The sequence below is a fragment of the Bufo bufo genome, chromosome 5 (genome assembly GCF_905171765.1).
Source record: "Bufo bufo chromosome 5, aBufBuf1.1, whole genome shotgun sequence".
Lineage (NCBI taxonomy): Eukaryota > Metazoa > Chordata > Amphibia > Anura > Bufonidae > Bufo > Bufo bufo.
Genome location: NC_053393.1, coordinates 519,120,168 through 519,147,678, shown reverse-complemented (window position 1 = coordinate 519,147,678; position 27,511 = coordinate 519,120,168). Strand labels below are relative to the sequence as shown.

General features: G+C 45.8%; 1 protein-coding gene across 2 annotated transcripts in view; it reads right to left on the bottom strand.

Moving 5' to 3' along the window:
* LOC121002886 (GTP-binding protein 10-like) overlaps positions 1-27,511 on the bottom strand; it is a 145,511-nt gene that overhangs the window by 13,396 nt on the left and 104,604 nt on the right. Inside the window, exons 1-8 of one of the 2 annotated variants that reach the window (XM_040434523.1) lie at positions 22,695-22,831; positions 20,483-20,676; positions 18,508-18,599; positions 10,553-10,697; positions 8,293-8,366; positions 7,281-7,333; positions 5,937-6,044; positions 5,044-5,121 (exon numbers count right to left, since the gene is read on the bottom strand). In XM_040434523.1, coding sequence (XP_040290457.1) covers positions 5,044-5,121; positions 5,937-6,044; positions 7,281-7,333; positions 8,293-8,366; positions 10,553-10,697; positions 18,508-18,599; positions 20,483-20,676; positions 22,695-22,727 — 777 coding nt within the window. In that variant the 5' untranslated portion in view covers positions 22,728-22,831. Of the gene's footprint in view, positions 1-5,043; positions 5,122-5,936; positions 6,045-7,280; positions 7,334-8,292; positions 8,367-10,552; positions 10,698-18,507; positions 18,600-20,482; positions 20,677-22,694; positions 22,832-27,511 lie in introns of those variants that run through there. The other variant, XM_040434524.1, reaches the window with a different exon arrangement.

Below are 27,511 nucleotides of genomic sequence, written 5' to 3'. Positions count from 1 at the left end.
AAATCCAAAAAATCAATTTCCGCTAACTTGTGCCAAAATTTTTTTTTTTCAATGAACTCGCCATGCCCCTCATTGAATACCTTGGGGTGTCTTCTTTCCAAAATGGGGTCACATGTGGGGTATTTATACTGCCCTGGCATTTTAGGGGCCCCAAAGCGTGAGAAGAAGTCTGGTATCCAAATGTCTAAAAATGCCCTCCTAAAAGGAATTTGGGCCCCTTTGCCCACCTAGGCTGCAAAAAAGTGTCACACATGTGGTATCTCCGTATTCAGCAGAAGTTGGGGAATATGTTTTGGGGTGTCATTTTACATATACCCATGCTGGGTGAGATAAATATCTTGGTCAAATGCCAACTTTGTATAAAAAAAATGGGAAAAGTTGTCTTTTGCCAAGATATTTCTCTCACCCAGCATGGGTATATGTAAAATGACACCCCAAAACACATTCCTTACCTTCTTCTGAGTACGGAGATACCAGATGTGTGACACTTTTTTGCAGCCTAGCTGGGCAAAGGGGCCCACATTCCAAAGAGCACCTTTCAGATTTCACAGGTCATTTACCTACTTACCAGACATTAGGGCCCCTGGAAAATGCCAGGGCAGTATAACTGCCCCACAAGTGACCCCATTTTGGAAAGAAGACACCCCAAGGAATTCCGTGAGGGGCATGGCAAGTTCCTAGAATTTTTTATTTTTTGTCACAAGTTAGTGGAAAATGATGATTTTTTTTTTTTTTTTTTTTTTTCATACAAAGTCTCCTATTCCACTAACTTGTGACAAAAAAAAAAAATTTCCATGAACTCACTATGCCCATCAGCGAATACCTTGGGGTCTCTTCTTTCCAAAATGGGGTCACTTGTGGGGTAGTTATACTGCCCTGGCATTCTAGGGGCCCAAATGTGTGGTAAGGAGTTTGAAATCAAATTCAGTAAAAAATGACCTGTGAAATCCAAAAGGTGCTCTTTGGAATATGGGCCCCTTTGCCCACCTAGGCTGCAAAAAAGTGTCACACATCTGGTATCTCCGTACTCAGGAGAAGGTGGGGAATGTGTTTTGGGGTGTCATTTTATATATACCCATGCTGGGTGAGAGAAATATCTTGGCAAAAGACAACTTTTCCCATTTTTTTATACAAAGTTGTCATTTGACCAAGATATTTATCTCACCCAGCATGGGTATATGTAAAAAGACACCCCAAAACACATTCCTCAACTTCTCCTGAGTACGGCAATACCACATGTGTGACACTTTTTTGCAGCCTAGGTGGGCAAAGGGGCCCATATTCCAAAGAGCACCTTTCGGATTTCACTCGTCATTTTTTACAGAATTTGATTTCAAACTCCTTACCACACATTTGGGCCCCTAGAATGCCAGGGCAGTATAACTACCCCACAAGTGACCCCATTTTGGAAAGAAGAGACCCCAAGGTATTCGCTGATGGGCATAGTGAGTTCATGGAAGTTTTTATTTTTTGTCACAAGTTAGTGGAATATGAGACTTTGTATGAAAAAAAAAAAAAAAAAAAAAATCATCATTTTCCACTAACTTGTGAAAAAAAATAAAAAATTCTAGGAACTCGCCATGCCCCTCACGGAATAGCTTGGGGTGTCTTCTTTCCAAAATGGGGTCACTTGTGGGGTAGTTATACTGCCCTGGCATTCTAGGGGCCCAAATGTGTGGTAAGGAGTTAGAAATCAAATTCTGTAAAAAATGATGAGTGAAATCCGAAAGGTGCTCTTTGGAATGTGGGCCCCTTTGCCCACCTAGGCTGCAAAAAAGTGTCACACATCTGGTATCTCCGTACTCAGGAGAAGGTGGGGAATGTGTTTTGGGGTGTCATTTTATATATACCCATGCTGGGTGAGAGAAATATCTTGGCAAAAGACAACTTTTCCCATTTTTTTATACAAAGTTGTCATTTGACCAAGATATTTATCTCACCCAGCATGGGTATATGTAAAAAGACACCCCAAAACACATTCCTCAACTTCTCCTGAGTACGGGGATACCAGATGTGTGACACTTTTTTGCAGCCTAGGTGGGCAAAGGGGCCCATATTCCAAAGAGCACCTTTCGGATTTCACTCGTCATTTTTTACTGAATTTGATTTCAAACTCTTTACCACACATTTGGGCCCCTAGAATGCCAGGGCAGTATAACTACCCCACAAGTGACCCCATTTTGGAAAGAAGAGACCCCAAGGTATTCGCTGATGGGCATAGTGAGTTCATGGAAGTTTTTATTTTTTGTCACAAGTTAGTGGAATATGAGACTTTGTATGAAAAAAAAAAAAAAAAAAAAAATCATCATTTTCCACTAACTTGTGACAAAAAATAAAAAATTCTAGGAACTCGCCATGCCCCTCACGGAATAGCTTGGGGTGTCTTCTTTCCAAAATGGGGTCACTTGTGGGGTAGTTATACTGCCCTGGCATTCTAGGGGCCCAAATGTGTGGTAAGGAGTTAGAAATCAAATTCTGTAAAAAATGATGAGTGAAATCCGAAAGGTGCTCTTTGGAATATGGGCCCCTTTGCCCACCTAGGCTGCAAAAAAGTGTCACACATCTGGTATCTCCGTACTCAGGAGAAGGTGGGGAATGTGTTTTGGGGTGTCATTTTATATATACCCATGCTGGGTGAGAGAAATATCTTGGCAAAAGACAACTTTTCCCATTTTTTTATACAAAGTTGTCATTTGACCAAGATATTTATCTCACCCAGCATGGGTATATGTAAAAAGACACCCCAAAACACATTCCTCAACTTCTCCTGAGTACGGGGATACCAGATGTGTGACACTTTTTTGCAGCCTAGGTGGGCAAAGGGGCCCATATTCCAAAGAGCACCTTTCGGATTTCACTCGTCATTTTTTACTGAATTTGATTTCAAACTCTTTACCACACATTTGGGCCCCTAGAATGCCAGGGCAGTATAACTACCCCACAAGTGACCCCATTTTGGAAAGAAGAGACCCCAAGGTATTCGCTGATGGGCATAGTGAGTTCATGGAAGTTTTTATTTTTTGTCACAAGTTAGTGGAATATGAGACTTTGTATGAAAAAAAAAAAAAAAAAAAAAATCATCATTTTCCACTAACTTGTGACAAAAAATAAAAAATTCTAGGAACTCGCCATGCCCCTCACGGAATAGCTTGGGGTGTCTTCTTTCCAAAATGGGGTCACTTGTGGGGTAGTTATACTGCCCTGGCATTCTAGGGGCCCAAATGTGTGGTAAGGAGTTAGAAATCAAATTCTGTAAAAAATGATGAGTGAAATCCGAAAGGTGCTCTTTGGAATATGGGCCCCTTTGCCCACCTAGGCTGCAAAAAAGTGTCACACATCTGGTATCTCCGTACTCAGGAGAAGGTGGGGAATGTGTTTTGGGGTGTCATTTTATATATACCCATGCTGGGTGAGAGAAATATCTTGGCAAAAGACAACTTTTCCCATTTTTTTATACAAAGTTGTCATTTGACCAAGATATTTCTCTCACCCAGCATGGGTATATGTAAAAAGACACCCCAAAACACATTCCTCAACTTCTCCTGAGTACGGGGATACCAGATGTGTGACACTTTTTTGCAGCCTAGGTGGGCAAAGGGGCCCATATTCCAAAGAGCACCTTTCGGATTTCACTCGTCATTTTTTACTGAATTTGATTTCAAACTCTTTACCACACATTTGGGCCCCTAGAATGCCAGGGCAGTATAACTACCCCACAAGTGACCCCATTTTGGAAAGAAGAGACCCCAAGGTATTCGCTGATGGGCATAGTGAGTTCATAGAACTTTTTATTTTTTGTCACAAGTTAGTGGAATATGAGACTTTGTAAGAAAAAAAAAAAAAAAAAAAAAAATCATCATTTTCCGCTAACTTGTGACAAAAAATAAAAAGTTCTATGAACTCACTATGCCCATCAGCGAATACCTTAGGGTGTGTACTTTCAGAAATGGGGTCATTTGTGGGGTGTTTGTACTGTCTGGGCATTGTAGAACCTCAGGAAACATGACAGGTGCTCAGAAAGTCAGAGCTGCTTCAAAAAGCGGAAATTCACATTTTTGTACCATAGTTTGTAAACGCTATAACTTTTACCCAAACCATTTTTTTTTTACCCAAACATTTTTTTTTTATCAAAGACATGTAGAACTATAAATTTAGAGCAAAATTTCTATATGGATGTCGTTTTTTTTGCAAAATTTTACAACTGAAAGTGAAAAATGTCATTTTTTTGCAAAAAAATCGTTAAATTTCGATTAATAACAAAAAAAGTAAAAATGTCAGCAGCAATGAAATACCACCAAATGAAAGCTCTATTAGTGAGAAGAAAAGGAGGTAAAATTCATTTGGGTGGTAAGTTGCATGACCGAGCAATAAACGGTGAAAGTAGTGTAGGTCAGAAGTGTAAAAAGTGGCCTGGTCTTTCAGGGTGTTTAAGCACTGGGGGCTGAGGTGGTTAAAACCTGAATTAAAATGATCCGTTCCATTTAATACTATCCGGATGGCTCCCTTTCGGCCTCATCCGGTTGTATGAACAAACCTAATCAGGCATGAAAATCATGTTAAGTCAATGGGCGCGGGATCAGTTTTTTTTCTATAACAAAAAAACAAACAAAAAAAAAATTAAAAAAATCAGGCACCATTTACCTAAGCTACTTTTACAATGGAGTTAGGATTGTCCGGCAGGCTGTTCCACCAGGTGAACAGCCTGTTCGATCCGTACTTACGTTTGCACACGTGTGCTGCCGGAGGTCCGGCCGGGCTCCATTCACTATAATATGCCTTACATTGATTATCATGTCTAATCAGGTTTGTTCAGTTTTGCGAACAGGACACAAAAACGCTGATCCATTTAATTTAGGTTTTGGGAGCCTCTGCTGGATCTCCAAACATGAATTTAAAAAAACGCAGATGTGAAAGTATCCTAATAGATGGGGGTATAATATGTATTTTGGAGTGTGTGTATGCCAAACAGTGAAAATTGTGATGGCAGTGAAATGGTTAATTGCAGCCATCACTGGGAGCATGTTCGCACAGCATGGTACTCACCAATGTCAGTAGCTGCACTGTTTCGAAGGCTGTTCTGAATGGAGTCTTATAGGAAAGCTGAAATCCAGAAATGTCTACCTAGAAAAAAGCCACAGCAGCCAATTAGCAATTCGAGTCCACTTTAAGATAAATCGGAAATGTCTGACTGGTGACTGTGCCCGACCACTGTATGGTGTATGAGTGTAACTGTGCAATCACAACATGTACAGTCTGTTTTATCCATCAGTCATACTGCTCTTCTCATTTCTGCCACTAGATGGCACCTCGTTGAAGCTGTCCTATCTGGACGGAAAGACTTAAAAAAATCGCTTATTAAGCTGTTCAGAGTACCTTATAGTGCTACATAGTAGTGTCCTATTGCACCTTTTCTTCGTTTTCCAGCATTTAGCCTCATTGAGAAATCAATGTTTTATTCAGCTGCTGCCCCGTGCTTCAAGTCAAGCTTGAAGTCAATGCGCTGTAGCGAGACTGAAGCCAGCTGAGTGTACGAGCCGGAGTCGGGATCACGCTACAGCAGCCCTTTACTGCGCATGCGGGCTGAGAGCGCGGTCCCGGCACTGAGATGCGGCGTGTCAATCAAGGCGGCGGGAGGCGGGGAGAGCAGGATTGGAGACGACTAGGCCGCTGCCCCCTTGACTTCAACGGGGCAGCAGCTGAATAAAAACATTGATTTCTCAATGAGGCTAAATACTGGAAAACGAAGAAAAAGTGCAATAGGACACTACTATGTAGCACTATAAGGTACTCTGAACAGCTTAATAAGCGATTTTTTGGCGACAGGTTCCCTTTAAAAGTGCCCCTTTTTGCTTCTTTTCAGCATAACCTTATTTGTGTAGTTAATATACAGGAGTCACTGGTGTGAAATGTCAGGAAGTCACCAGCAGAAAACTCACCACAAACAGCAGCTGCTTTGTTCTCTCCACATGCTTGAGGAATTTGTGGCCCATGCCCCTGTTGATGTGTGCACCTTCTATTAAGCCGGGGAGATCGGCCACTGAAATCTACAGAAAGACAATGCAGTGAATAATCCAAGACAAAAGAAGCATCAGACGGAAATAAACATTTCATCTGTATCTCTGGGAGAAATAAACTTCTGCTTATGTGAACAGTTACCCTAAGTTCACACCTGAGCGTTTTACAGCGCGTTCCTACGCGCTGTAAAACGCTCAACAAGGAGAAACCAATGCTTCCCTATGGGAATGGTTCTCACCTGGGCGTTTTACAGCGCGTACGATCGCGCTGTAAAACACCCGACGCTCAAACAAGTACTTGAGCTTTTTTTTGAGCGTTTGTCGCGCGTTCCCGTACATAGACTTTTGGGAACGCGCGACAATGTGTGTTCGCCTGTCTCTGTATGCGCGATTGTGAACGCCCGTACAATCGCGCATACAGAGCGCTCCTTTCAGAACGCTCAGGTGTGAAAGCAGGGTTAGGGCTGTTTCACACGAGCGGATGCCGTGCGTGGCATCCGCTCCGTGAAAGAGTGCCAAGACCCGATGCAGACTGCAGAGGCACGGAGCATTATCAGTCATGTTTATGCTCCGTGCCTCTGCAGTCTGCATCGGGTCTTGGCACTCTTTCACGGAGCGGATGCCACGCACGGCATCCGCTCGTGTGAAACAGCCCTTACTTTCCTCACCTTCACCAGGCTGCTAGATAAGGACGCGGGGGAGCGTCAGAGAGAGCGCGAGGCGGGGGAGCGTCAGAGAGAGCGCGAGGCGGGGGAGCGTCAGAGAGAGCGCGAGGCGGGGGAGCGTCAGAGAGAGCGCGAGGCGGGGGAGCGTCAGAGAGAGCGCGAGGCGGGGGAGCGTCAGAGAGAGCGCGAGGCGGGGGAGCGTCAGAGAGAGCGCGAGGCGGGGGAGCGTCAGAGAGAGCGCGAGGCGGGGGAGCGTCAGAGAGAGCGCGAGGCGGGGGAGCGTCAGAGAGAGCGAGGCGGGGGAGCGTCAGAGAGAGAGAGGCGGGGGAGCGTCAGAGAGAGAGAGGCGGGGGAGCGTCAGAGAGAGAGAGGCGGGGGAGCGTCAGAGAGAGAGAGGCGGGGGAGCGTCAGAGAGAGAGAGGCGGGGGAGCGTCAGAGAGAGAGAGGCGGGGGAGCGTCAGAGAGAGAGAGGCGGGGGAGCGTCAGAGAGAGAGAGGCGGGGGAGCGTCAGAGAGAGAGAGGCGGGGGAGCGTCAGAGAGAGAGAGGCGGGGGAGCGTCAGAGAGAGAGAGGTGGAGGAGCGTCATACTAACTGCTATTACCTGCTTGAAATCAGGATACATGATTTTTCCCAGTTCAGGCTGCACTGTTGTGACTGTAAGACAATTATAAAATCTTTTATTGTCCAGTTGTATTCAGTCTTTTCCCTCTATGCCATCCAGACTGCACACGTGTAGCCCACAGACCGGATGGGGTAAACCATGGGATTCACCCATCAGTTGGTCTGTGCACTTCAAATGAATGGCACCCGGATGCCACATAAACATCTACATACACCTGTGTTTTGCAGATGGAAATAGGACCGCTGTCTGAGTCCAGTCTTAGTGTGGAAAATAATATGACATGTGGCACACAACCCAAGCTAATAGAGGCACAAGTCAACGAGCCTTAATACAAAAATAGGAAACATTGTACCTACAGACAATAGTGAATGTGATGGAAAACAAAAAAAAGTGGAAAATGTTGAGCCAGACTGATGCAATAGCAGCAAATATAACGCGTCACTTGGATAGGACGGGGCAGTTGTAATTACACTGCAACGCCGTTGCAAAAGAGATGACGCACAGGTAAGGCCCCATTCACACGACTGTACTTTGGTCCACATCCGATCTGCATTGTTACAATGGATCAGGAAAAAAATGGTTGCAACACAGACACCATCTGAATTTTTGTGGACTGTAAAATACATACGGTTGTGTGAACGCACCCTAAACCTTGAACAGGAAGCGGCACTCGTATTAGCGCTGCGACTCCTTCAAACAGCCGGGAGTCGGACCACCACAGATCTGATACTGATCACCTATCTGGTCAACCCCTGGCTGGAGCATGAGGCTAGGATCTGTTACTTGTATCCTTGTGTCATGCTCCCCCATCACAGACACGGCCACAGGTATAGCACATCGCACCGGTTTTATCCGGCGTGTTTCAAGTGTATTTTCATCCATTACTATAAGTGATCTCCTGTAGACTGCTCTGAGCAGCCGCTGATGCCTCGTCTGTAGGTTATAAAGTTTTGCCCCGGTTCTTCTCCATATGCAGCCACTGACTACTTACATGGATAATCGGCGATCTCTGGTTTGGCGTGTGACACTTTGCTGACTAACGAGGACTTGCCAGCATTAGGAAACCTGTAGAAGAAATAAGTATTACAGGTAAGGAATACAGGATCGCTTCACTGGTGGCCGGGGCTTTGTAACTGGGGCCGACACCGTGAACAGGAATGTACTGAGCAGCAGTCAGTATGCGCTATGGTCTTATGGTGAGGTAAGGTTGCGGGAGGTCCAGGTATTGACGCCATGAACAGAACATTTACCTGGTGACCTCATCTTCATCTTTTCAGATGCAGGTCCGTCAGTTCCCGGGCTCTTCTTCTGACATCCGAGATGGCCGCACCGTGTTTGGTAGCACAAGACACTTCCTGCTGCCCTTGGACTGCCCAGCACTGCTCATGTGAACACTACTGGCCAATGCAAGAGCAGGGCTGGGCAAGCATGAAATGTCTTGGGCTACCAAAGCATAGTATGCTTCAGGTAGTCTGAGAAGTGGTGCGGCCATATTGGATGACAGATGAGGAGCCTGAGAATTAGTGGACGTTGCAAGCTGCTGCACAGGGCACAGTCTGCAGTCTCTCCTGTGCCTCAGACCTGCACAGTTTGGAATGATCCGTGTTACTAACGGGCCTGACGCTGTAGAATAGCGGCTGCACTGGAGACTCTGCAGTTGTGGGTCAAATGTCTGGGTGTATACATAATGTTCAGCTACCGTGGCATCCACTGGTTCCAGGGACCGCTGGGTGACAGGTCACATGACCATGAGGACACCTGGGACAGCCCTGACAGCCGTCACTTCTCTCATAAGTGGGGAGCTCTGCCTCTAATAAAGTGACCCAAGTCATACATCAGAATAACCGTCGTACAATGGTGGGGAAAATATTCCAGGGTTCTTATTTTACATTATTAAATAATATTACTACTTTTACTTTTCTTCACCACAAAAGCCAGTATTGGTGAAAAAGCTATTGGCGAGAAAAAAAGACAAAATATTCATTTTAATAACCTAAAAGTAAAGTTATGGCCCTTAAACAAACAGTGTGGCTATTAAAGGGAGGTTTAATGGGATGCGCTCTTCAGTTTCCCCGCTCATTGATCTACAATACAGAACACTACTAATAATTCACCTTAATGTCTCCATAAAAGGAAGTTTCGCCAAATGGCAGAAATACAATGAAAAGCGCAATGGAGAGATCAGTGGAGGACGGAGCGGTGAAGTGTCCTCGCAAGCGACAGATGTGCTACAGGTCTTTAAAAGGAGCACTTCACCCCCCGCTAATTAAAGGCACAGAGCACACAATAGGGAGAGGCCGAACACTTCATGCGCAACCTTTACATTTATTACATCTCCACCATAAAGTCTGCTGCTACATGAAATGCCCCCAAGTTAAAAGCTAAAGCCAGATAAAAGAAGTTCCTGAACGGCATCTCCACTCAGGTACACAGTGTTCCCATTAGGCCTCATTCACATACGCTTTTTTCAGCACACCATTGCTGCCAGCCTCCTGCCGTGCAGGGAACTACACCCGACTCTATTCTGTTATATGGGGTAGCACTGCAGTACTCTGCAAAGCAGGAGGCAGAAGAAAAACAATGAAGGGGGCGCAATGCTAAACCTGCCCTGCAGCCCCTACATTCCCAGGGTCGATGGCAGTACCAGAGGTCTGACCCCCACTGATTATAAAGCGACTGTCCGAGTGATATAACCCTCACTGGGAATAACCCTTTAAAGGGGTTTGGACAATTCCTACTTTTTAGATGGTTCCCTGAACTAAAAGGTGATCCAGGTGACCTCAGCAATCAGCTTTAATCTGTGAGGAAACCTGGCAGTAGGCGTTGAATTTCCCTGCAGCGCCAGGTTGGGTGCACACCGTATCACGGATGCACACCCATTCACTTGAAAGGGTCGCAATCTGGGAGATATGGTGCAGAACAGAGGCACTACAGCGCTTCCGTGGGTTTTCGGTCAGATCCTCCGCACCGCAAAAAGTAGTGCATGCATTATTTTTTTTTACTGTGCGAACCGTCGGATGCAAATCGCGGACCCCATTCAAGTGGATGGATCCGCATCCGCAGATTGCATCCACGTGGCCGGTGCATTGCAGACCGCAATTTAGGGTCCGCAGCACGGGAAAGCCCGGTCATGTAAATGAGGCCTAATAGATGATTCATTTGTGTTGTATGGAGCAGCGTGACACTAGACTGGTGAAAAAAGTACAACTTCTAGGATGGGTTTGGATGATAGGAATTATACTGCTACTCACCCAACTAACCCCACGTCTGCAATCAGTTTCATATCCAGGCGGATTATTCTCTTCTGGCCTTTGGAAGGAAAGAAATCTGTTCTGTAACCTCCACCTTGACCTCCTTTGGCCACCCGCAGCTTGTCTCCTTCTCTGTCCAGTTCACCTGGAAGCACAGTTAGGACACAGCTGATCACAAAAGCTTCACCATAGCTCCTATGAGTCTCCCAAACTCATGTCCCTATACAGTTGCAAGAAAAAGTATGTGAACCCTTTGGTATTATATGGATTTCTGCACAAATTGGTCATAAAAATGTGATCTGATCTTCATCCAAGTCACAACAATAGACAATCACAGTCTGCTTAAACTAATAACACACAAAGAATTAAATGTTACCATGTTTTTATTGCACACACCATGTAAACATTCACAGTGCAGGTGGAAAAAGTATGTGAACCCCTAGACTAATGACATCTCCAAGAGCTAATTGGAGTGAGGTGTCAGCCAACTGGAGTCCAATCAATGAGATGAGATTGGAGGTGTTGGTTACAGCTGCCCTGTCCTATAAAAAACACACACCAGTTCTGGGTTTGCTTTTCACAAGAAGCATTGCCTGATGTGAATGATGCCTCGCACAAAAGAGCTCTCAGAAGACCTACGATTAAGAATTGTTGACTTGCATAAAGCTGGAAAGGGTTATAAAAGTATCTCCAAAAGCCTTGCTGTTCATCAGTCCACGGTAAGACAAATTGTCTATAAATGGAGAAAGTTCAGCACTGCTGCTACTCTCCCTAGGAGTGGCCGTCCTGTAAAGATGACTGCAAGAGCACAGCGCAGACTGCTCAATGAGGTGAAGAAGAATCCTAGCGTGTCAGCTAAAGACTTACAAAAGTCTCTGGCATATGCTAACATCCAAGAATGGATTTCATGGGAGGATACCACAGAGGAAGCCACTGCTGTCCAAAAAAAAAACATTGCTGCACGTTTACAGTTTGCACAAGAGCACCTGGATGTTCCCCAGCAGTACTGGCAAAATATTCTGTGGACAGATGAAACCAAAGTTGAGTTGTTTGGAATAAACACACAACACTATGTGTGGAGAAAAAGAGGCACAGCACACCAACATCAAAACCTCATCCCAACTGTGAAGTATGGTGGTGGGGGCATCACGGTTTGGGGCTGCTTTGCTGCGTCAGGGCCTGGACGGATTGTTATCATCGAAGGAAAAATGAATTCCCAAGTTTATCAAGACATTTTGCAGGAGAACTTAAGGCCATCTGTCCACCAGCTGAAGCTCAACAGAAGATGGGTGCTGCAACAGGACAACAACCGAAAGCATAGAAGTAAAATCAACAACAGAATGGCTTAAACAGAAGAAAATACGCCTTCTGGAGTGGCCCAGTCAGAGTCCTGACCTCAACCCGATTGAGCTGCTGTGGCATGACCTCAAGAAAGCGATTCACACCAGACATCCCAAGAATATTGCTGAACTGAAGCAGTTCTGTAAAGAGGAATGGTCAAGAATTACTCCTGACCGTTGTGCACGTCTGATCTGCAACTACAGGAAACGTTTGGTTGAAGTTATTGCTGCCAAAGGAGGTTCAACCAGTTATTAAATCCAAGGGTTCACATACTTTTTCCACCTGCACTGTGAACGTTTACATGGTGTGTTCAATAACAACATGGTAACATTTAATTCTTTGTGTGTTATTAGTTGAGGCAGACTGTGATTGTCTATTGTTGTGACTTAGATGAAGATCAGATCACATTTTATGACCAATTTGTGCAGAAATCCATATAATTCCAAAGGGTTCACATACTTTTTCTTGCAACTGTATTGTCTATAACTACAACTCCCAGAATCCTCCTTTCACTTCTATGGGAGTTACAAGAATAGCAGAGTAAGTGTGCATGCTGGGAGTTGTAGCTTCACAGCAGGTGAAGTGCCGAAGGTCGCTGATCCCTGGTCTATATAATTAGGGATGAGCAATTCGCATAAAAAAACGTAGTTCTAATACTGTACGGAGCAGGAGCTCTGAACAGTATTAGGCTACTTTCACACTCACGTTTGGTGCGGATCCATCATGGATCTGCACAGATGGATCCGTTCAGAACAGATCCGTTTGTATTATCTGTAACATAGCCAAGATGGATCCATCTTGAACACCATTAAAAGTCAATGGGGGACGGATCAGTTTTCTATTGTGTAAGAGAAAACGGATCTGTCCCCATTGACTTACATTGTGTGTCAGAACGGATCCGTTTGGCTCAGTTTCATCAGACGGACACCAAAAAGCTGCAAGCATCCGTTCAGGACTCTCACAAGCGGTCCAAAACGGTGTCGGTCTCCAGAGCGGAATGGAGACTGAACGGAGGCAAACTGATGCATTCTGAGCGGATACTTTTCCATTCAGAATGCATTAGGGCCAAACTGATCCGTTTTGGAGCGCTTGTGAGAGCCCTGAACGGATCTCACAAATGGAAAGCGAAAACACCAGTGTGAAAGTAGTCTTAGAATGTATTGGCTCCGATGAGCCAAAGTTATTGCTTCGCGAAGTCTTGTGAGACCGAGTAATAACTTCATAAATTAACTTGTACTGTAAAAAACCATTTCCCAAACTCTGGTTCGGTTCCAAGGTACCACTTGTTTCATCCCAAGTCGATTCGCTCATCTCTATATATAATCGATAGAAAATGCAACAGAACCAGAGGTCGCACAATTTTTTTTTCGAGAAGAGTAAAATTACCCCTCTCAGCCTTTTAGAGGAGTATTTTTAGCCAAGGAGGAGTACGAAATAAGACGCTTGGTGGCGTAGTCATATGAGGGCTTATGGCGATGGGGTCGAATGTGGCACTTACATACATATATATATATATATATATATATATATATATGCACCATTTGAAGGAAGATGTCCTCTATGTGTCCCACCACTTCGCTCGTGTAGAGAGGTGGTGGAGATACATTGATGACGTCCTCCTCCTATGGCTTGGTTCTCTCGATGAATTACATGCATTTCATAATCAGATTGATCCTGATGTCAAGTTCCCCCTTGTCCACTCTTTCTACAACATACAATTATTAGATACTATGGTGAACACTGTCGGGGGCTCATTACAGACTGTTCTATAGGTTAAACCTACAGACAAGAATTCCTTGCTCAGATATAATAGTGGCCATCAAAGTGATATGGTGAAGTATTTACCTCACAGTCAATCTCTGTGTGTTAAACGCATTGTCTCTGATGAATCTATTCTGCAGGTAACTTTGGATAATATGGCCGGCAAAGGTTATGCAGTGTCCCTATTGCAGCAACAAAAGGATCAGGTCCTGGCCCTTGATAGGAGCATCACTTTATAATCTAGACCAGGGGTGCACAACCTGCGGGCCGCGGGCCGCATGCGGCCCCCAGAGCCAAGATTTGCGGCCCCCATCCTCCTGGACAGAAACACAGCTGATCGTAAATCAGCTGTGTTTCTGCCCGCAGCGCCGCACGATGGATCATTACAGCTCCTGCCCCTGCACTGTAGAAGGAGCAGGACGGGTCGTCGGCTGTCAGTGACAGCGGGGGAGCCGAGGAAAAGGCAGAAGCAGTTATCAGCGCTTCTGCCTTCTCCTCACACAGGTGAGCGCTATGTAGGGTAGACCTGGCTTGGGGGCAGAGGAGCGCAGATCTGAGGGTTAGGAGACCTGATCAGCTCTGCCTGTGTACAATGCCCCCACTGCAGGCTGGTTTCCCCTGTAACTGGGGCTCCTTTAGATGCTCCTCCAGTTACAGTGGAAATAGTGCCAAAAAAAAGTCTGTGTCCCCAAAGGTCTTTCAGTGACCTCTTAGGGAAAAACTATGTGGAGAAAATATATTAGATAAGTAAAAAAATAAAAATAAAAAAAAATATAATAAATCACAAATAAAAAAAAAAATATATAAAAAAAATATGATGTGGAAAAAAATAGAAAATTATATTAAAAAAAAATACAAATAAAAGGAAAAAAGGAAAAGTTGCTAAGTAAAAGAGTGTTCACTGCCCCCTAACAGTATTTTTATGATCCCTTGTCATTATGTGGCAAAAATATATATAAAAAAAAAATAGAAAATAATAATTTTTTATAATAATAAAATACAAATAAAAGAAAAAACAATTTAAATTGCAAAATAGTACCGTGTTCATTGTCCCCCAACAGACTTTTTATGACCTCTTTGGGGGACATATTATGTGGCAAAAATATATTTAAATAATATAATAAACCAATTATAAAAAAAGAATACAATAAAATATTATTAAAATACAAATAAAACTAAATAAATAAAAAGGAAAAAGTGAAAAATTCACAAAAAGTGTCAATGTCCCCCAAAGGTCTTTTTATGACCTCTTGGGGGATATTATTTGTAGCAGAAATATATTAAAAATTAAGTTTAAAAAATTAATAAAATACATAAAAGAAAAAACACCCACACCAAAACCGTTACCATTATCGCCCCATTCATGTGAAACTGTTCGAACCACCAGGTGCCCAAAAACACAAAAAAAAGTGTATTTTCAGGCCTGGTTATTAAAGTGTTATCAATAAGCGCTTTCCCCACTAGAAAGAGAAAGTGCTTACTGGTTATTGCAGGGCGCCTGTAACTGGCAGGAGGTGGTAATAACCAGGGAGCACGGCCTCTGCAGTGAGGGAAATCACTGATTTATGAACAAGTTCCTGCAGCGTGGCCCCTGAACCAGAAGATGCATACTTACCTGCTCCATGCCCCCGCTGCCTCCATCTTCCGGTTCCTGCACTTTTACACCTGTCCGTCAATGACTGGCTGCAGCAGTGACACGCTGCTTGTGGCCACATCACCGCTGAAGCCAGTGATTGGCTGCAAAGGTACATGTGACCATGGCCATGCACTGACAGGTGTAATCAGCGTTGGGAGCAGGTAAGTATAACTCTTCGGTTTCAGGGGCCATGCTGCAAGAACTTGTTAAAAATTAATTTTTACTGGGAAATCCCTTTAAGCAAGGGTGGATTAGCCATAGATCTCACAGGGAAATTTCCCGGGGGGCCAGCTGGGCCCTCCTCACGGCCAGCCAGTGAGAGTTTTTGGGGATGTATTTTGTGCTCATGGGGGCAATATTGTGTGATGAACTGTGGGGCGGTATAATGTGCCACAATATGGTATTGCTGGCCCGGACTTCCATCAATTTGTACCCGACTCCAAAACGGGGCCACTGTTAGTATTTTTCTAGGGCCAGCAGCGAGATATTCAGGTCAATTATTGGAAATACGTCTTCATAGGGACACTCACTCATGATAACTTGCAGTATAATCGTGCCGCACATCTCTCTGTGTGATCAGGGATGTGCTACTCATAGTCAATGTAACTAAATGAAGGAGGAATGACTGTGATAGCGATCATTCCCCCCCAGTCACTTTACATCGGCCTGTGTACATTGCGGCCCCTTGAAATAGAGCAATGTGACAATGCGGCCCTCAGACCAAAAAAGGTTGTGCACCCCTGATCTAGACACAAAGATACTACGCGCAAGAGAATTTTGTTTATTTCTACTTTTAATGAACAGAGCAACAAAATCAATGACATTATACGCCGTCATTGGAGGATGCGCCGTAGCTGTTTGAGGGACATTACAGACTTTGAGAATGCGCCTATGTTTGCATACCGCAGGCCTAGGAATTCGAAAGACCGTCTCGTTTCTGCTGATACTTTACCATTGACCCCCATTACACAAACATACTTGGCTCCTAGTAAAATGGGTTGTTACCCGTGCCTTAGGTGTGTGAACTGTCGTCTTATGCTCAAGGGCGAGTGATTCACGCACCCAGGCAGTGGGGCGACATACTCCATTAGACATTTTCTAACCTGCAGTTCTGATCATGTTATTTGTTTGTTGTCCGGCCCGTGGCCTATGGTACGTGGGTGAGATGACACTGGATTTAAAAACAAGACTCAATCAACACAGTTTATCCGTAAGATATTTTTTGTACTTTACAGAGGGCTTGCACCTCTGCTTTCCTCTTTTTTGATTACATACTTTTTTGTCTGGAGCTGCCGCTGTTTTTGCTCTTTACATATGAGGGCTTATTCATTACCTTTTTTTAGGGTGGTAATGGGAAAAAAGTATTTCCGTCATTGTTTTTAAAGATGTTCACTGTCCGTCAGAATTAGTCTGCTACTGTTATTCGATGGGTCAGTACAAATATGGTGAAACCAAACATGAATAGTTTTCCGTCATCTGGGGAGCAGACAGACTCCTTATCTCTGCTTTCTGCCCTTATAAACACTCATTATAGCTCAGTTGTAGCTTAGTCTACTTTCACACTGGCGTTTTGGCTTTCCGTTTGTGAGATTCGTGTTCAGGGCTCTCTCAAGCGGTTCAAAACGGATCAGTTTGCATTCTAATGCATTCTGAATGGAAAAAAAGGATCCGCTCAGAATGCATCAGTTCAGTCTCCATTCCGCTTTGGAGGCAGACACCGTCTGATGAAACTGAGCCAAACGGATCCGTCCTGGCACACAATGTAAGTCAATGGGGACGGATCCGTTTTCACTGACACAATATGGCACAATAGAAAACGGATCCGTCCACCATTGACTTTCAATGGTGTTCAGGACGAATCCGTCTTGGCTATGTAAGATAATACAAACGGATCCGTTCTGAACGGATGCAGGTGGCTGTATTATCTAAACGGATCCGTCCATTGGCGGATCCGCACAAAACGCGAGTGTGAAAGTAGCCTTACTGATAAGAATGTGGCTTAAGGAAGTGCTTATGACCTCTGAGTAGTTTAGAGATAAGGTTTATTAGATGACCGGCACAAAGTAAAAGTGAAAGTACCAGTCACACAGATAGAAAAACAGTTAACCCTTTGTGACAGAATGGCTCGCTATTTCTAATAAAGGCCAATTGAAAATGTGATTTTTAGCCAAAAATTTGTAAAATGCATTCACAAACAAAAATTGCATTTTAAAGGTGTACATAGCCTTTAAATTCGTCCAAATGTGAATAGAGTCCAAAGGTGCAGAACAAGTCCAAATTTTTAAAGCAGGTAATCTACAGGATTCAAGACACAGTGGAAGTGAAACAAGCGTGATCACACACAGATACAAGCCCAAAGATGTTGCATCTACGTCAGGCTTGATTCACCTCCGCCGTGAGTCGCTGTGGGCTATTCGCTTTGAAAATTTGGACTTGTCCAGCAGTGTTGGACTTTTTCCTACGTGGATTTTATGCTTTTGCTATATGGGATATTTAAAGGATAAGTGAAGCAATATTTGAAAGCGTCCTGTTGCATTCTAGGGCACCATCTAACATCCAAACAGTGGTGCCACCCTAAAGATATCCCATACAGCAATATAGGACAAAAAGTAGCGCCCGAACAGCAATGCCATGCACACAAATACCCATCAGTGTTCCCTCTAAGCTGTGCGCTCTAGAAAGGAAACCCTGATGGGGATGTTCAGAAGTGTACCTGGCACAGTGCCAGCCATATTACATGGGGGAGCCAACACAACGCCCCTATAATATAACACATATCTCCCCCGTGTGGTCCTAACAGAAAGTTACATTTGGGCCTCCAATCAGCAACCACTTAGCAGTAGCCTTCTCTCCCTGTCTAATCTATACTGTCAGAGATCAGCGCTGGAGAATCCTACAGGGCAGACGTGATCTCCGGGGACAATGCTGGGAATATGGGACTGTCCTGCTGAATCACGGATGCTTGTTTTCATGGGGTTGGGAGTGCCAGGAGCGACCGATGAGCTGGAATCCTAAAAGAGAACTAGTCCGAGTAATAGTCTTCATCCTGATGGCATCTGTTCAATATGCATCACCTGCACATTTCCAAAATGACGCCGCTCTCTACACTGGTACAGCAGCGGTGTACTGCTGTGCGATATGTACTGGGCTCAGCGGTCATACATCCATTAGGCAGTGCGAAGGGTAGGAATACAATACACAAAGAGCAGCGTCTTACCTATTTTTATGCCGTCATCAGTGGTAACGGCAATGCCAATGGGAACATCCACCAGACAATCGGACCCGGATAGTCCTTTGAGAGCCCGAACACTAGGAGGAGAGACATAAATGTATGTGTTAGTGGTCGGAGTCCTACTTGGTTATGACCAAGAGCTGGACCTTCCAGTACTAAAGAGATTTCTGTTGGGGAATATATTTTACTGCACACAACTGCCTTCCTGTTCTGTAATTAAATGCAGCTTCCTGCGCATGCTCAGACGCTCTCCCCACTGCTGCCTGCTCATCGCTGTTGGTTTATGCAGCTTTATGCATACCAATTGCTTGTACTTTGCCTGTGCCGCAGTACACCAGTATAGAGTGAGAAGTCTTCTCCTGACACATTCCGGCCAAAGCCCAGCGCTCATGCTGGCAAGAGGCTGGATCCTGTTATAGTCTATGGGGTCCGGTGGAGAACAGCAGTACCGGGCAATGCCGGATCCGGCAGACAGAAACATGGGTCATGTGACACAGCACAGGTGAGCTGTGGCGCTGAGCGGGATATAGATAAGAGAAAAAAAAAAGATGGAACCGGTATATTTTGGGGTGGAAACAATGCACAGTCATTTTATATAGCTTTTAAATGGGTTGTGCACCCCCTTCCTCTCCCCTCCTGGGCAGACCTACGAAGGAACGCATACTTACCTGCTTCCATCTCTGGACTCTTGGATGTAAACTTCCTGTTCGATGATGCAGCAGCCAATTGCTGGCCGCAGCAGGGACCTGCCTCCTTTTTGCATCGTGACAAATGGCCACGTAATGCAGGGGAGCAGGTCACCGCTACGGTCAGAGACTGGCTGCAGCGGCGTCAAACAGGAAGTTTACACCCAGGAAGCTCAGAGAAGAAGCTGAAGCTGTGGAGCAATGGAGACGGGTCAGCATGCTTCTCTTCACAGGTCTGTGCAGGAGGTGCACAACCCCGTTTAATATCCTTTTGGGACATTGTACAATCATTGGGGGAAAAAACAAAAAACGCATACAACTAGAAATGTCAGATTGCTTCAAAACTTGCCATGCAGTTATGTCTAAACATATATGTAATGATTACAGATGTGCTCTGGATCTTCCCACAAGAGGGCGGAAAAGTGCTTCTACTGCAGCTCTATATAGAGGTTCTCAGAGGCTACTTTTGGGTAGTGTACATTATGGTGAGTGATTGTTGCGTGTAGGGTTGCCCTGGGTATCGAAATATCAATACTTTTGTACTAGTATCGATTTGATACCGGGATTTGCCTTTTACCGATACTAGGCTGCGCTACTACGTAGCCTAGTATCACAGAACATGGAGCGCGCTGCTCTCAGCGCGCTCCATGTTCCCTCAGCAACACAGAGGAGACGGAAGTGCTGCACCTGAGGGGTTTATTGCCGCTGATTGCAGCTCCCTGTGACAGAGGCTGGGTGCCGGCTATGTAATTCTGCCGCCGGCACCCGCCTCCTGTATCCTTTACTGTGGAGTGACTCTCTGCCCCGCCTTCTCCGCCTAACTGAGGAAGGCCCATGCCACCGGTGCCACCCTTCACCAGGATCCTCAGGTCACCTAGGGAGACGTCACATCTGAGGGACCCTAAAAGCTCAGCCATATGTGCAGGACATCCTGCCACCACATGTGCTCCTCTCATGGCAAGGCTTCCGTAGACAACGGCAGGGCAGCCATATTTCTTCTCATCTTGGACAACCCCTCAAGGAAAGCCGAGAGGTAACAATTCAGCCGCAATCGCAGCTCCCACAGTGTTTGAAACCCAACTTTCCCAAGCTCCTGAAGAGCCTCCCCCTCCCAGCAAGAGATCGACACTTCAGAGAAAACCTCTACTCAACGGTGGATGGAACCAATATGGCCACCCTACTGGCATCTATAGGGGCTATAACCCAGCTTTCCCAGACTCCTGAACAGCAAGAAGGACTCAGAGACCTTCATTTACTAGAGATCCAGGGCTCACCTGCTATTAATCCCCACACCGCCAACAGCACGTTTCTGGGGATACTTGCTCCTTAGGTTCCTCATCGTGACGCCATTTTTGGCCACCACCCACACATCGCCTCCTTTCCCGCCTTCTCCGCTTAACCGAGGAAGGCCCATGCCGCCGGCGCCGCCCTTCACCAGGATCCTCAGGTTGTCTATGAAGTTTCCATACTACAGGGAACAGATATGTCACGTGAGAATACATCCCTGCCGGCTTGTCGTAATATACATAATCCTGGACCAAACAGCTTACAATCTAATATAAAGAGGTAGAAATGAGGTAAGAATAATAAAAAATCCTTAAAGGGTTTCTGTCACCCCATTAAACCGTTTTTTTTTTCTTTAATAATAATCCCTATAGTGCGATCTCATGATACATAATCAAATTAATTATTTTGGTTCAGTAGATTTTGCTAAAAAACGATTTTTAAAATATGCTAATTACCTTGCTACCAGCAAGTAGGGCGGCTACTTGCTGGTAGCAGCCGCATCCTCCGATGGTAATGACGCCCCCTCGGCATGCTGATTGACAGGGCCAGGGAAGGGAATCCTTCTCTGCTGGCGCTGTTAGAATTTGAAATCTCGCGCCTGCGCCGTACCTGGCTTCAATCGGCGCAGGCGCACTGAGAGGCGGCCGCTCGCTCGACCGCTCCATCCTCAATGCGCCTGCGTCGATGACGTCATCGCATACACCCGGAAGAGAAGACGTTATAGGTGGGACCCGCACCTATCAGACAATGGGGGCATATCCTAGCGATATGCCCCCATTGTCTGAGATGGGAATACCCCTTTGATCCCGGATGGCCCAGCGCAGTGCCAGGGGAAGATGCCTGCAGTGACCTCTAGAGGGGAAAATGCAGAATTACATGTGGGATCCCCTCTATAATAGCCATATGCGTTGACAACCTCTGCCCCACAAAAAAATGGGGATATCCTCCATACTTCTGGCAGCAGAGATGCAAAGGGGGGGGGGGGGGGGTATGGATTTTGTAACTTGGTGCAGTTTATGGGGTCACTCGGGGTGCAGTCATGGCGGTGTGATCAGTATTTGAGGGCGAGGTTAATATGGCGGCGGATGAAGCGGTAAGTGCATGTTCCCATTATTTTGTCACATATGAGGGTACTGGGGGGGGGGGGTTATAATTAGGACAATCCCTTTAAATCTGGGTCAGAATCAAGTGCTGGATTATCAGAATTTCCAGACTATTGGATGCCTAATTAAAGGAATATTGCTCCTATAATTAGGGTTGTCACCCCCAAGGAGATCATAAGGGGGGGGGGGGGGCGCTTGCCCTAGAAGACATGGTGGCACTTGGTATTACATGGAGTCACGGAACCCCTTTTATGTATCTGGGCACCTTGTAATACGACATCTCCCCTGCAGGGGGCACCCAAGGTAACATTCACAAGGACGTATTCACGCACAGCAGTCGTGGTGCGTTAGATTTACTCATTGTGGCAATTATTTTGCACCGCGACCGTTACATCTGAATACTCCCTAAAGATTACAAGTCATAGGGAAAGAGTCGCTTCAATTCCAGGAAAGTTGGGTGACAACCCACATGGCTGCCACTAACAGAGGACGAGGCTTTCCCCTATTCCTCCCCCTGTGGTGACACTGACAACCCTGAGGAAACTGTAATTCTACACATACAGGTTGTCACCCAGCTTTCCCGGGAACAGAGAAGACACAGAACCAACAAGAAAAGGAAGATGGCGGTGACCGGGACTGGAAGCAGATATCCCTACAGATCCTGACAGGACATGCTGGGACTTGTAGTACCACGCTGGATAATAAGCTACAGGGGAGCCGAGGCTGCTGCAAGTCCATGACACTGACAGCACAGGTGGAGGATAGGCATAGTAGTACAGGACAGGGATACAGCACAGGTGGAGGATAGGCGTAGTAGTACAGGACAGGGATACAGCACAGGTGGAGGATAGGCATAGTAGTAGTACAGGACAGGGATACAGCACAGGTGGAGGATAGGCGTAGTAGTAGTACAGGACAGGTGGAGGATAGGCGTAGTAGTACAGGACAGGTGGAGGATAGGCGTAGTAGTACAGGACAGGGATACAGCACAGGTGGAGGATAGGCGTAGTAGTACAGGACAGGTGGAGGATAGGCGTAGTAGTACAGGACAGGTGGAGGATAGGCGTAGTAGTAGTACAGGACAGGGATACAGCACCTTCCGGAGCAGCGTTCTGCCGGTCCACACCATGCTGCAGAGGAGAGGACGCCCGGAATGTCAGTGTGAGAGCGGGGCCAGCGGCACAGGGCATGGGAGTGCGCCCGGATAACTGCGCCCCGGAACCAGAGCGCTGCACAGGAGTTCCGGCCTCATCTAGGACCGGGGGCCACAGTCCGGTTACTTACCTGCAGGGATTGAAATGTTACCTGAAAAATAAGAAGACAAATACAGTGTAAAAAATGTGGTCAATAGGTTAAAAATAAGCAAATGTCAAATACATGATAAATAGACAGATAGATAGATAAGGGTTAGATATTAAATGTATAAATATATATGAGGTAGATTTTTTTCTAAATCAGGTTCAATATTTTGTGCTAATTATCTTTACTGTCAGGGCCCCATTTTCAGATACAGGGCCCCAAACCCCCTCCCTAGATTGCTGAGTACCTGCAGCCACCACTAGAGGGCACTTATGGCATTCTGTAATCTATATATAAAGCTGAGTATATGTCCGCTAAAGGAATCCCCACCGTCGCATTTACAATTGCGAAATTTAGCACACAGGTACATCAGGTGTCCGGGGAGGTTTTAGACCGGGTCTCAGCTCTCTAGCACCTACCGTTCTTGAGAAATTCCCAAAAAACTGGACATATGGCACATCACATGACCTATATTAGCCAATAGAAGCTCGTAGGCCCTTAGTCTCCACATACACACAGTTTTTCACCAGGTTTCCATAACAACCCAGCCATTTTTCTTCACTGCTTGGGTCCGCTTTAAAGGGGCAGGGCGCTGTGGTTGACACTGTTAAAGGGAACCTGTCACCTGGATTTTGGGTATAGAGCTGAGGACATGGTTGCTGGATGGCCACTAGCACATCCGCAATACCCAGTCCCCATAGCTCTGTGTGCTTTTATTGTGTAAAAAAAACGATTTGATACATATGCAAATTAACATAAAAGTCATATCTTACTTGTGTGACCAGAGAAGAGTCATATTTTCAAGCTCTGACTCATCTCAGGGTAATTTGCATATGTATCAAATTGTTTTTTTTACACAATAAAAGCACACAGAGCTATGGGGACTGGGTATTACGGATGTGCTAGTGGCCATCTAGCAACCAATGTCCTCAGCTCTATACACAAAATCCAGGTGACAGGTTCCCTTTAAGGGAGCGGAGTGCTGTGGAGGTCACAGTTAAGGGGGCAGGTAGGGTGGCTATTTAGGCCACCCTCAAAAGATGGACTTAAAGACCCCACCCCCAGGTACCGCTAAGCCACACCCACTCCCACTCCTCAGCCGACAGGGTTTGAAAAAAATTAAGGTAAAAATCTACTTCTGTCAGCTTTAGAGGTGGGAGGGAGGGTGACTTTCTCCCTGCAGCTCACGCTCAGACAGCCCAGTGCAGCTTGGACACTACATCCCAGCAGAAATTTACTGTGGCCGCTGAGGCCTGTGATTGGCTGCAATGGTCATGGGATCAATCCACATCCTGGTCCTGAGCAGTGATGGCCAGTTCGCAGTGTACAGGGAGTGCAGAATTATTCGCAGTGTACACTGCATGCAGAATTATTAGGCAAATGAGTATTTTGACCACATCATCCTCTTTATGCATGTTGTCTTACTCCAAGCTGTATAGGCTCGAAAGCCTACTACCAATTAAGCATATTAGGTGATGTGCATCTCTGTAATGAGAAGGGGTGTGGTCTAATGACATCAACACCCTATATCAGGTGTGCATAATTATTAGGCAACTTCCTTTCCTTTGGCAAAATGGGTCAAAAGAAGGACTTGACAGGCTCAGAAAAGTCAAAAATAGTGAGATATCTTGCAGAGGGAGGCAGCACTCTTAAAATTGCAAAGCTTCTGAAGCGTGATCATCGAACAATCAAGCGTTTCATTCAAAATAGTCAACAGGGTCGCAAGAAGCGTGTGGAAAAACCAAGGCGCAAAATAACTGCCCATGAACTGAGAAAAGTCAAGCGTGCAGCTGCCAAGATGCCACTTGCCACCAGTTTGGCCATATTTCAGAGCTGCAACATCCCTGGAGTGGCCAAAAGCACAAGGTGTGCAATACTCAGAGACATGGCCAAGGTAAGAAAGGCTGAAAGACGACCACCCGGACCTCCTGGTGCCTAGGGTAAGACCACCCCAGGATCAGAAGATCCGACTACTAGGTACTTTTGATGGCTGTGCTGATAAGATCAGAGGGATCCTCAAGAAGCACTGGCCCATCTTGTTGATGGACCCCGATATTAAAGAAGCTGTGCACGATTACCCCCAGATAACATTTAGAAGGGGCAGTAATTTGAAGGATCTTCTGGTTCACAGCCATTTTATACCTGTCCCTAGGCAAGGCACATGGCTCGACCGTAGGCCAATTGGCTGCTTTAGATGTAGTGGATGTGTAGCCTGTGGGTTTATTCAACCAGGTAAAACCTTTTACAGCTCCAACTTGTCAAAAACGTTCCCCATCAGGGATTTTATCAACTGCAAGACGCAGGGCGTCATTTATAAGATTACTTGCGCCTGCGGTTTGGAATACGTTGGAAAAACTAAACGTGAGCTGCGTAGACGCCTGGGCGAGCACCTTGGCGACATTGCCAATAACAAAGACACAGCAGTGTCAAGGCATGTCCACGATCACCATCAGGGGAATCCAAATTGCCTCAAGGCAATAGGAATTGAGCAAGTTGCCCGTCCGGCCCGTGGTGGAGACTGGGACCGCACGCTACTCCAGAGAGAATCCCGTTGGATTTTCACGCTGGGTACAGTCTCACCCACGGGGCTTAATGAACAGCTTAACTTTAGCTGCTTCATTTAGCTCAATCAGGGGTCACCTATAGTGCATCTTGATGGTGCCTCTTTATGTCCTTATGCATATTCATAATGGTGTATGCATATTCACTGTTATACCTTTTATCTGGGTATATACCACTATCTTCTTCTCCCCCCCCCCCTTCCTCGTTTACCTGTCCCTTCTCCCGATGTCATCATTTTCCTTGTGCCCCTCTTATTTGTGTTCGTATACTGCCAATATAGCCTTGATTCTTAAATTTGCTTTATCTCTATGCCACTAATACCATATCTATATCAAAAGCGCAGCTACATATCTGGAGCTGTGCGGTCCGACGGTGCCTGGGAATAGCGTCCTGTTTGCTAGGCAACCGTCGCATCATCTCGCGTGCATCTGCGAGTTGGGGCGTGGTGACGTCATTCCAGTCACTTACGTCCGCTTCCCTTCCTTTCTCTCTCTGTGCGTAGCATCGTTCCGCGCATGCGCGGACGCTCACCGCTCGCTCTGACTGAGGTGGGCGTGTCTTTAGCCAAGCCTCACTCTGAAGCTGGCTTTCACTTTAAAAGGTAGCGTCTCTCAAGTGCTACCTAGGCTACATCAGTCCATGCGTCTCAGTGAGCTGTTAAGACAGGGATCTATATCTTGACCCCCTCCTTTCCTCCTATAGTTAATTCGCCCACTTAGATCCATATCTGGATCGTGGGGTACTTTGTGCCTGTACAGAGCGCACCATTGACATTATTGTCAGTGCACCCTGCACAGGTCCAGCCCAAGCTCCCATGTTTCCCCTGATGAGCTTGTTACTCATCTCCCCTAGCGAAACATGCATGTAGGGACCAGGTAAGCAAGGGCTTCCTAGGGCGCACAATTCCAGGGTGAGGTTCCTGCTGGTGACTGGTGGCGGGTTCCCGTCATCCGGTCACATAGGCCAGCGTAGGTCTCTAGGGTTTTCTAGGGCCAGCCAGTTTTGCCAATCACCCTGTGTTACGCAATTGCCGTCAGCAACGGTGTGCACATCAATCAACACCGGCCGGACAATTGCTGATTCTGGAGCGTCTCATCTGTGTGGTAGGACCAACCGGTTACTTTTTTGGTGCCGCCGAGCATCATTTATCTGATATTGGCACTTTCTGCATCCGTTTGGTATACCGTTGTGTTGCTCCGATTGTATATATACAAATTGTTGTTATCTGTCATTTTGGGACCTATTTTTCTAATTGCTCTAATTAAACGTTAAGTTTTACTCTGACCACATACTACTTTTTCTGAAAGACGACCACCACTGAACAAGACACACAAGCTGAAACGTCAAGACTGGGCCAAGAAATATCTCAAGACTGATTTTTCTAGGGTTTTATGGACTGATGAAATGAGAGTGAGTCTTGATGGGCCAGATGGATGGGCCCGTGGCTGGATTGGCAAAGGGCAGAGAGCTCCAGTCCAACTCAGACGCCAGCAAGGTGGAGGTGGAGTACTATTTTGGGCTGGTATCATCAAAGATGAGCTTGTGGGGCCTTTTCGGGTTGAGGATGGAGTCAAGCTCAACTCCCAGTCCTACTGCCAGTTTCTGGAAGACACCTTCTTCAAGCAGTGGTACAGGAAGAAGTCTGCATCCTTCAAGAAAAACATGATTTTCATGCAGGACAATGCTCCATCACACGCGTCCAAGTACTCCACAGCGTGGCTGGCAAGAAAGGGTATAAAAGAAGAAAATCTAATGACATGGCCTCCTTGTTCACCTGATCTGAACCCCATTGAGAACCTGTGGTCCATAATCAAATGTGAGATTTACAAGGAGGGAAAACAGTACACCTCTCTGAACAGTGTCTGGGAGGCTGTGGTTGCTGCTGCACGCAATGTTGATGGTGAACAGATCAAAACACTGACAGAATCCATGGATGGCAGGCTTTTGAGTGTCCTTGCAAAGAAAGGTGGCTATATTGGTCACTGATTTGTTTTTGTTTTGTTTTTGAATGTCAGAAATGTATATTTGTGAATGTTGAGATGTTATATTGGT